Source organism: Vombatus ursinus, unplaced genomic scaffold (genome assembly GCF_900497805.2).
Source record: "Vombatus ursinus unplaced genomic scaffold, bare-nosed wombat genome assembly UNPS02014768.1, whole genome shotgun sequence".
NCBI lineage: Eukaryota > Metazoa > Chordata > Mammalia > Diprotodontia > Vombatidae > Vombatus > Vombatus ursinus.
In genome coordinates this window covers 33,033,236-33,043,312 of record NW_020954546.1, presented here as the reverse complement: position 1 = coordinate 33,043,312, position 10,077 = coordinate 33,033,236, and the positions used below count along the sequence as shown (strand labels likewise).

The 10,077-nt window shown below is 42.9% G+C and overlaps 1 protein-coding gene across 1 annotated transcript in view; it reads left to right on the top strand.

Annotated features, from left to right (window-relative positions):
* The window catches only part of LOC114042941 (protein HEATR9-like), a 14,767-nt gene extending 10,029 nt beyond the window's left edge, over positions 1-4,738 (top strand). The window contains 5 exon segments of the mRNA XM_027861719.1: positions 196-315; positions 418-491; positions 2,309-2,360; positions 2,934-3,020; positions 4,346-4,738. Coding sequence (XP_027717520.1) covers positions 196-315; positions 418-491; positions 2,309-2,360; positions 2,934-3,020; positions 4,346-4,738 — 726 coding nt within the window.
* The last annotated feature ends 5,339 nt before the right edge of the window (positions 4,739-10,077 follow it).

Here is a 10,077-nt window from a genome sequence, read left to right as displayed (position 1 = left end):
TGTGTTCCCATTGGAACTAGGCAGGGCAAGGGTGGTGGGGTGGGGTGGGGAAGGAGGAGAGAGAATCTGTGAGGATCCCACTCTTCCCTTTTCCCCCCATCTTATCCAGGAAATTCATTGCCCCTTCTAACAAATCCCAAACCCGTGAGGTATGCCCATCCCACATATTTTCCTCCATTTCTCTCCTATCCTCAGCACCGGTTAGAAGCCATCAAACTACTTAAGATTATTGGGCTAGAGAAGATTCAGAATTTGGGCATGGAGAATGACATTTTTGAGCTACTCAGGTTCAAGGTTCATAATGATCCCTTACAAGTGAGTTCCCTTCCTCCCTTCCCTCCTCTTCTCTCTCTTCTTGTCAATCTCTCCTTTCATGCCACCATCTCCCTTCTTACCCCCATCTCTCCTGACCCCCAGGAAGTGAGAGAAGCTGTGGCAGAAATGGTGGAGGTGCTAAAAATGAAGCCTATGATGCTGAACATCGTGGAGTCGTGAGGAACTTGGAAACCAAGAGTGGGGGTAGAGGGAAGAAAGGCCGTCATAGGGCCTGTGGGAACTGTCCACTCCAAGGGGAAGGGAGCCCTGCCTGCTACTGGGAGGTAGAGGGCAATGTTAGATCAGAAGTTAAACTCTTGCTTTCATTAACCCCGTAGAGAGTGGGGAGTTTGGTTTTAGGGAAATACCCTTTCCCTCATCTGGGGATCCTGGGATACAAGGGCAGAGGGTGCTGGATGAGATTAAAGGTAGGGCTGGAATAAAAGAAGGATGGAATAGGGTGGGAGATTGGAGGATGAGGAATGAAGTGATGGACACTGGAAGGGGCCTGTCCCAAAGGGGAGGAGGTGTGGTCCCCATGAGTGTTTCCCCAGAGGGAGCAGAAAGTGAAGAAAATAGACTTAAAATGTCCAGAAGATTTGGGTTCATATCCTTCCTCAGATATTTCCTAGCTGCATAACCCTGGATAAGCCACTTGTAATTCTTTTGGGCCTCAGTTTCCCACCTTAAAGGAGAAAGTTGGACTCAGTGGCTTCAAAGATCCCTTTCAGCTTTAAATATATTATTGTATAGCAGAGGGCATAGAGTGGGATAGAGCCAGAGGGCTTATGAAAGTAGTGGGATCATGATGAGATGCAGAGGCAATGAGGTGAAGAGCGTGGGATGGAATGAAGAATGGGGTGGGTGGTGTGTGATAACGCCTGGGGTCATGAGATAAGGGACAAGATGAAAGGTAGGAGAACAGACGGGCAAGGAGGAACGGGATGAGGTGGAAAAGTGGGGGATGGGATGAGGGGATCAGATGATAGTAGGGACAATGAGACTAGGTAGAGATGGAATGACGTTGGAATATGAGCAGGTTTGAATAATGGAGTGGAGGTGGGATGGGGAGAATGGATCAGGGAGAGAATAAGTGGGAAATGAGATGATGGGTGGGATGAGAAGTAGGAGAGTAGGATGGGAGTGATGAGAATTGGAATGGAGAAAGAGGGGAGGAAATGAACATTTATATAGTGCCTACTATGTGTCAGGCACGGTGCTATGTGCTTTTTACAAATATCCCAGTTGAGATAAAGGGGGTGAAGATGAGAATGGGATGACAGAAGGAAATCAAGACATGAAAGTGGAATGTTTGGGGAAATCAGGGTTGGAAATGAGAGTTCTGGGGTGATCACTGCAGATGTGATGGAAGATTTCTCAAGTCCCAGGCATTATCTTAACTTTTCTTATGTGGTAGATAATATGATTTATCAGCAAAACAGGTATAATAAATGGACCAATGGACTCCTCAGTCCACAGACTCATTTATTATGCCTGTTTTGCTAATAAATTATATAGATTGGGTTTTTTTGTTCATTTTTGGTTTTTTGGTTTTTTTGCTTTTTGGTGAGGCAATCGGGGTTAAGTGGCTTGCCCAGGGGTCACACAGCTACAGGAGTGTCTCAAATGTCAGAGGTCAGATTTGACCTCAGGTTTTCCTGACTCCAAGGCCAGAGCTCTATCCACTGTACCACCTAGCTGTCCTCACTCAGGTTATTCTCCACCACACTTAGAACAGCTAGGAGTTCATCAGCCCACAATCATTTTCCCGACCCTTTCTCTTTGGCCTGGGAGGTACGGGGTATAAAGTCAGTCAGCCAACAAACATCTACTAAGTGATTACTATGTGCCAGTCATAGTCAATCAGACAATGAATTAAAACGACCCCACTACTTGGGCAAAGGGAGCACTGGTTAATGGAGGACCTATCCTTCCTCTCCTCTTCCTTCCTTTCCTCTCCCAATGACCCCTCCCTCTTTTCCTTTCTACCCAGGCAGCTTAATGACGCCAGTGCATTGGTACGTCACGAGGCTGTCATATCCATCGTAAGGCCGACTAAATTGATTTCCTCCTTCCTACCCCTATTGTCAATCAGTCAGCAGCATTTATTAGGCACCTACCATGTATTAGACACTCCACCCATAAGTCCTCACCAGTTTGGTGATGAGAGGGAAGAGAAAAAGAGAGGAAGGGAAGGCATGGTGGGTTGAGATAAGCTAGAGAGGAAAGAAGGGAAGAAGGAACGGGAGAGTACCCAACACTGCTGAGAATCTATAGTGATAGAGTGCCCATTCCTGAGGGCTCAGACATGGAAGACTTTGCTCAGGCACCGGTTGTGTGGCCTAAGTCTGAGTAGGGCAAGGAATAGTGAAAGGGCCATAGTCCGTGAAGCCTTGACTCCCTCAGCCTAGACACCAGCTGCACGGTCCCAGAACAGCCTACCACGAGACTAGCAGGGAAGTTCAGCAATGTCACCTTGAACTTCAGTGGGTTTCCTCTGTATCACCCCCATAAGACCCAGAGAAGTGGTGGGATGGGGGTGAGGCATCAAAAGACTATGCTTGGTACCACTTCCCAGGGCTGGATACCCAGGATCTTTTACCTTTGCCTCCCACCAGGGTGTTCTGGGCATCCGCAGCTCACGCATGTTCTATTTTCTCATGGACATGCTGGACCTGGAAATGAATCCATTGGTAAGAAAAGAGGTGAGTGGTCCCTTTCCCCCCACCCTCTGCTTGTGCTCCACACTCCCCACCCTACTCCCATCATCCTTACCGCTGACAGACCCCACTGTTCCAAAAGCCTCCCTGTCACCTGCTCGGTGAAATCCACATTCCACAGCCTGGCATTCAAAAGCCCAACCCCAACCTACTGCCCCATCTTAGTTTTCCACAACTTCCCTATGCAGTCCTTCCATTTGAGCCAGATCTATCTCCTTCCCAGCCTCCTAGTTAGACTATGGTCTATGCTTCAGGGTTCTATAGTCATGGTTCATGCTTCATGGAATTCCTTCTCTACCACTCTCTCCCTATTTAAAGGCCTCAAGGACTAGCTCAAATGTCACCTCTTACATGAAGCCTCCCCTTATTACCCCAGTCAGAAATGAGTTTGGAGGAGGGAGATATTCTTATAATGTATACCCTGCGTAATGGTACAGTTGGTATCATTTTTTACTGTTACTTTCATGCTTCACACATGTAGGTCATGCATCTACACACAGACTCTTGTCCAGCCATGGGGTCTCATGGGGTTGAGTGTAAGGTCCTGCACAGAATGGGTGGCCAACAGATAGAATATAAAAGAACATAAGGCCCTTGAGGATGGGGATTGGTTTCCTTTTTGTCAGAATTTCTGATACCGGGCAAAATGCTTGGCACAAAGTAGGTGATTAGTAAAATTTTGTTGAATTGAATTGAGGTAGCTAGGTGTCATGGTGGAAAGCACTTGACTTGAAGTCAGGAAGATTTGAGTTTGAATACTGCCTGAGACACTTATTACCTGTGTGTTTCTGAAGTCATTTAACCTCTCCCAGACTCAGTTTCCTCATCTGTAAAATAGGTATAATAATAACACTTCTCTCTCAGAGTGATTGAGGCTCAAATGAGGTAATATATGTGAAGTGCTTTGTAAAACCTTAAAGCAAATACATGTTGATATTTTTGCTGTTATTATTATTATTATAAAACTGGTTAGAGGTCATCTAGTTCAACCTCATTCACACATAGGGAAACTGAGTCCCAAAAAGGAGGAATGACTTGCTCAAGGTCATCCTGCTCATTAATGTCATAGCTGAACTTGAATTCTGGTATAGGACTCTTACCACTTCACGGTCCTCAACTGTCTACCCTCTTTCTCCCTGCTCAAATCCCCAGTTCTTTGAGAGTTAGAGAGGCAGGAGGAGCAAAGACTCCTTGACCTGGCCTCCTGAGAATGGGCCAAACTGTTCTCAGAGCTTACTCTCCACTCCAGACCAGAAAGAGTCTGTTCCTGGAGTGAACCAGTCCCCGGGTCTCATCATCTTTTTTTATAGCTGGAAAAAATATTCATTATCCTATCCAAGAAAGATCCCTGGGTCCGGGAAAAGCTTCAGGACTGGAAGCTCCTGGTGGAGGAGGAGTCCAGGCAGGAAAGGGAAAGAATCCAGACTTTGAAGCTTCAAAAGATGAAGAGGGACCTCCAGGACCAAAAGAAATCTCTGTGTGAAAGCCTGGGCCCCTTGATCCCTCTAAAGATGGTTCAATCTAAGAAGGCCATGTCTGAAAAAGGAAAGTCCATCCTTAGTGTTCCTATCAAAGGCATGGCTTTAGCCTCCCACTACCCCCCCTGCATCAAATTCCTTGAAAAAAAAGATCATTCCATTTCCAAGGGATACTGGGATTCCCCAGTCATCAGGAAGCACTTCAAGAATCTTGCTTCCCACTGAGTCAAGTCAAGTCTATCCCAACAACTCCCCTTCAACATTAACTTTCCTCTTCTCCTCCCCCCACCGCCACCTCCATTTTCTCTCCTCTGGACACACTGCCTCCATTTCCTCTGTGGCAGCAGATTTCTGAGCCTCTGTCTCATAAACTAGTTAATAAATAATGAATGCTAATTTGTCCCAAAACATCATTCTTCTTTTCAGTCAGTATGTTAATATTTACCAAGTGCCTACTATGTACCAACTACACATGGGAAAAAAAGAGGCAAAAGACAGTCGGTCCTCAAGGAGCTTGCAGTCTAGTGTGGAAGAAAACATGCAATCAAATATATACAGCCAAGTTATATATAGGATAAACAGAAAATAATTAAGAGAGGGAAGGCACTAGCATTAACAGGGGTTAAGAAAAGTTTCCTGTGGGATTTTATTTGGGACTTAAAGGAAGCCAGGGAAGTCGGTAGTCGGAGTGGAAGAGGGAGGTCATTCCAGGCATGCAGGGCAGGCAGAGAAAATGCCGGGAGCCAAGAGCTGGAATGTCTTGTTCGAGGAGCAAAGAGGCAGCCCATGTCATTGGACTGAGGTTAGTAAAGTGTAAGAAGATCATTGGTAACGTGGAGAGAGCAGTTTTGCTGGAAAGATGAGGTCGGAAGCCAGATTGTAAAGGGTTGAAAAGAGAGAGAGGAGAAGTGAAGGCACAACCTTTTCAAGGAGTTTACCCACAAAGGGCAGAAGGGATACAGGATGATTGCACATGAGGCAGCTGGGTAACTCAATAAATAGAACACTGAGCCTAGAGTCAGAAAGATCTGAGTTCAAATCTTGCCTCAGATACTAGTCGTATGACCCTGGGCAAGTATTTAACACTCTGCTTGCCTTAATTCACTGGAGAAGGAAATAACAAACCACTCTCATATCTTTACCAAGAAAAACCCATTGACAGGTGTGCTATCATCCATGGAGCGTACACTGTAAAATAATTTTGCTGAGAAGGCAACTTAACCAAAACACAAATTTGGGTGCATCATCACAAGTCTTGGGTGTGGTGACCCAAAATAAAAATTATTTGAGTAGATCCAGAACTTGAGGGGACCCAAAATAAGTTATGGCCATCTCCAGCATTCCTAAAGAGTTACTGGGGTCAAGTGACATTCTGGACATAGACAAACTTTGATGACATAGAGTTGGATTTAAGCAGAATAATTTTTCCCAAACAATATAAGAAGTAATTTTTCTCACACACTTCTAGATTTATATCCTAAAGAAATCAAAGAAGGAGGAAAACTAATGTACAAAAATATATCAGCATTTTTTTTGTTACAGCAAAGAACTGAAAATCAAATGATCAAATTGGGAAGATGGAACAAATTACGGTATATGAATCCTCTCATTCCAAATCAATTCTGTCCACTGCACCACGCTGCATCCTAGTAAAAGCGTGATCTGTACCCATCCGAGATGGGAGATGGGAATCGACAACTCTATTCCTCCTGGTGACAGGATGATCCATCAGACTCTAGCATTGTCACTTGAACTACTTATGTAACCTAAGGACCTTGGAGTCATCTTTCCTACCACTGAATCCTGAGAACTTCCCAGCCTTTCCATATGCCCCGCAGCCTACCTTTCTTTTATGGGATTGTTGGTTTTGCTATATGTATCCTGGATTTTAGCACAGTACTTGGCACATACCACTACACGCTTTTTTCTTTTTTTTTTTTTTTTTACCCAGGGATTCCACTACTAAGCTCATAAGCTCCAAGAGATCAGCAAAATATTTTATAGCAATATCTTTTGTCCTAGCAAAGAATTGGAAACAAATCAGATCATCCCTCAATTATAGAATGGCTAAACAAATTATGACACACAAATGTAATGGAATATTACTGTGCCATAAGAAATGATGAATGTCGTGAATACCAAGAAAGCATAGAAAGATTTACACAATCTAATGCAGCAAAGTTGAGCTAAGAAAACAATATACACAAGGACTACAACAATGTAAATGGGAAATGCCACCACAAAGCAATCAAAGATGATGGCCTGGGTGAAGATAAGGAAGACACCACCACCCTTTGCAGAAGTGGGAGGTCCATGGATGCACTTCATTGCACTCATCAGTTTTGCCGATTTCTTTATAATTACTGTTTTATGAGATTGGTCTCTGGGAACGGGGAGGGGAAGAGATACTGGGAGAAATTCTAGTGATTTTAAAAACAAGATATATATTTTTATGTGGCTATATCAACAATATGCTGCTTTGTTTAAATGGTAGGGGACCTATTAATTGAATTTGTTTTCTTGAATAGAAGGCATGTGATATATGCTTATTTAATTTTAATGAATGAAATGTATGTTCTCTTCAGGAGCACCTTCCAGAATCCATGCTTTTTCCCATTCAAAATCCCGAGTTCCCAGTTGGAAATTATTTCCAGAATGCCTTTAATTTCCAGCTCATTTCCAGAACATGGATAACATCCATCAGACATATCTTGCCACCGAAGAACACTTTATACTCTTCTGGTACAGCTGCCTACTCTCTGCCACTTTCCCTATGTTCTCAGGATTTTGCTTTTTCTCAAATTTGGATTGTAAGTCTTCCCAGACTTGAGATTTACAATAACCAAACCATCTCCACTTGTCAAATTTGCACATCAAACATACTGGATAAACAAAAGGGGCAGTGAAGCCACATTTAGATGTTAGTTGTGCTTTAGACCGATTCTTAAAGCTAGTCATTAAATGACTTCCCTTAGAGCTCCTCTGTTGGGCAAGCTATTGATTTCCTTATAACATTTATACATTATCTGTACACATCTCAGAATCAATTTTGACATCCCAAATTGGGATTTTGTTTAATTCTGCCACCAGGAGTCCTTTCCTACAACCTGCTCTGTTGAATTAATCTTTTTTAATTTTTTTTTTTTTTAGGGCTAGAAGGAACCTTAGATAGACATCATCTGCCCAAATCCAAGTTTACAATCAAAAAATATTTTCCAGACAGCAATAACAAATAATTCCTGTCAATGAGGGCAGGATCATGGAACCATGATTGTTCACTGGCTCTTAATAATTTCTGTAACTTTCCCTGTCATTACTGTTATAGTAGTAGTATAAACTCTCAGAAAACCTAAACGGATTATGCTCTTGCTCTAGGACAACAGGTTATGGGGGAAATTCTATAGGAGGCTTGGGAAGGCAGAATCCAAATGAGTTACCCTTGTATTGGACAAGGGAGAAAGTCTTTTCCCTTGAGAAAGCAAAGGTCAAGGAGGGCAAGTACAAGCACTGTGTTTTACCCTGGAAATAAAAAGACAGAAAAAGGTCACTGCAAACTGCATACCAAATATAGTATAATGAAGGAAAGCAATCTAACCACCAGAGGCATCTAGACAGACCTTGTGTAGGAAGCATCATGGGATCTAGGCCTTGCATAGCTAGGGATCCAAGAGGCAGAGAGGAAGAACATTCCACAAAGGGAGGATTAGAGATGGAATTATTGGGACTTGTGAGTATGGGTGAAAGATTACTCCAGGGTCCTCATTTGATGTACAAGTTTGGGAGGAAAAGACTGAGACTGAGATCAATGATTTGACAACCTGAGAGGGGAGAGCTGACTTGGTACAAGTCGCATAAATAGGGAAGTATCAGAGCTGGTATTTGAACATAGCATTCTGGGCAACTCTGAAACTTATTGCAGAAAAGGCATTGACTCGGGTTGGTCAAAGGTTATTTCCTTACCCAGTAATTCTGGGCCCTCGGTCTGTGCCCTATGATACCACCCAGCCAAATCAGGAACATTGCCCACCCCAATCCTCTTTCAACAGGTACTCTGGTTCTCTGAATGCCTCTATCAATCTGTAAGCAGAACTTTGCACTATGTAATCTTCCACCATATTTTCTTCTTTGACCAGAACTTCACCAGCCTAAAAAGCCTTGATGTAAACAGTTACATGGCAAGCTGGTACCAGGATGGTAGGCTTAATTCTACTCAGGATGCCACTGCTATGCTAGATCTCATCTGGTATATAGTAAACTTTTCTAAACAAAGCATAGCTAGGCCCCAGTTACATCTGTTTGTCACTTCGGTTTGGGGAAATTTAAAAAAAAAAAATCTTACTGCCAACTAATAGGTATAGAGGAAAAGTCAGTGAAAATCTAAAAGGGACTTTAGGTTTTTGGAACAATGGGACAATGGCCCCAAGAGATTAATGATCAACAATTTTGCTTTTACTCACTGGCTGCCCTTGTCGAGTAGCATAATATTTGCCATTGACTCACCTCTAAACTGCAGTAATCTCTCTTAACTGGTCCTCCTGCTTAAAATCTCTCCTGCCCACAATGAATCTAACATACTGCTATCGATGATTTTCCTGAAATACTGCTTTACATCTAAATACCTAGCACAGTTAAAAAACAAACAAAAAAAAAACCTCTCAAAAGGCTCTCCAATGGAAAGTAGTTTGGCAGAAATCAGGTTTAAAAAATCAGAATCTTAAACACCATATATCACAATAAGCTCCAAAAAGATACTTGACCTAAAGATAAAAGATCACATCATAAAAACAAATCAGAGGAAATGGGAAGAATACCCCTTTACAGCCACCACTAAGGAATCTTAAAGGATAAAAGTGACAATAAAATATAAAATAGACAATAGTCAAATAGAAAAAATTTTGCAACATTTAAATCAATGCAAACTATAAGAGAAACTGTGGAGTAAAAAAAATCTTCACATGAAATGCCACTGATAAAGGTTTGATATACAAGATACAAAAGGAATTAAGACAAATATACAAGGATGTAGCACAAAAGCAGTCTTGTTTGCAAGATACACAAAACAACCATTTTAAAGGATCAAAGTAAAGCAAATCTAAACAATTCTGAAGTTTAACCTCACACTCATTGGAAAAGCAAAAATGCTAAATGTTGGAAGTTGTGGAAGGCAAGTGCCTGAAGGATCCCTGCTGGTAGAGATATGAATTAGTCCTGCATGGGGTGTCTGGGCTGTTCAGGCAGGAGGCACACCTCTGCCAGAGGCCTTGCTGAGCCCTTTTCAGAGAGGTTTTCCACCTTTGGTGTCCATCACCCAACTCTCACCTGTGACCCCAAGAAACTGTAGCATGTGCAGCAGCCACACTCCAGTGAAACCACCTCAGCAGATGGGCTAAACCAGGATCAGAGTAATCAACAGGCTTCAGACCTGTCAGTGAATTAAGGACCAGAGAGGGGGGATAAGAACAATGTGTTCCAATGGGCATGAAGACAGCTGAAGCAAGTGGTGTGGAAAGCTTAGAGCTTGGTCAGACATCAAAGACACCAAGGTCACCCAATGCATCCACCCT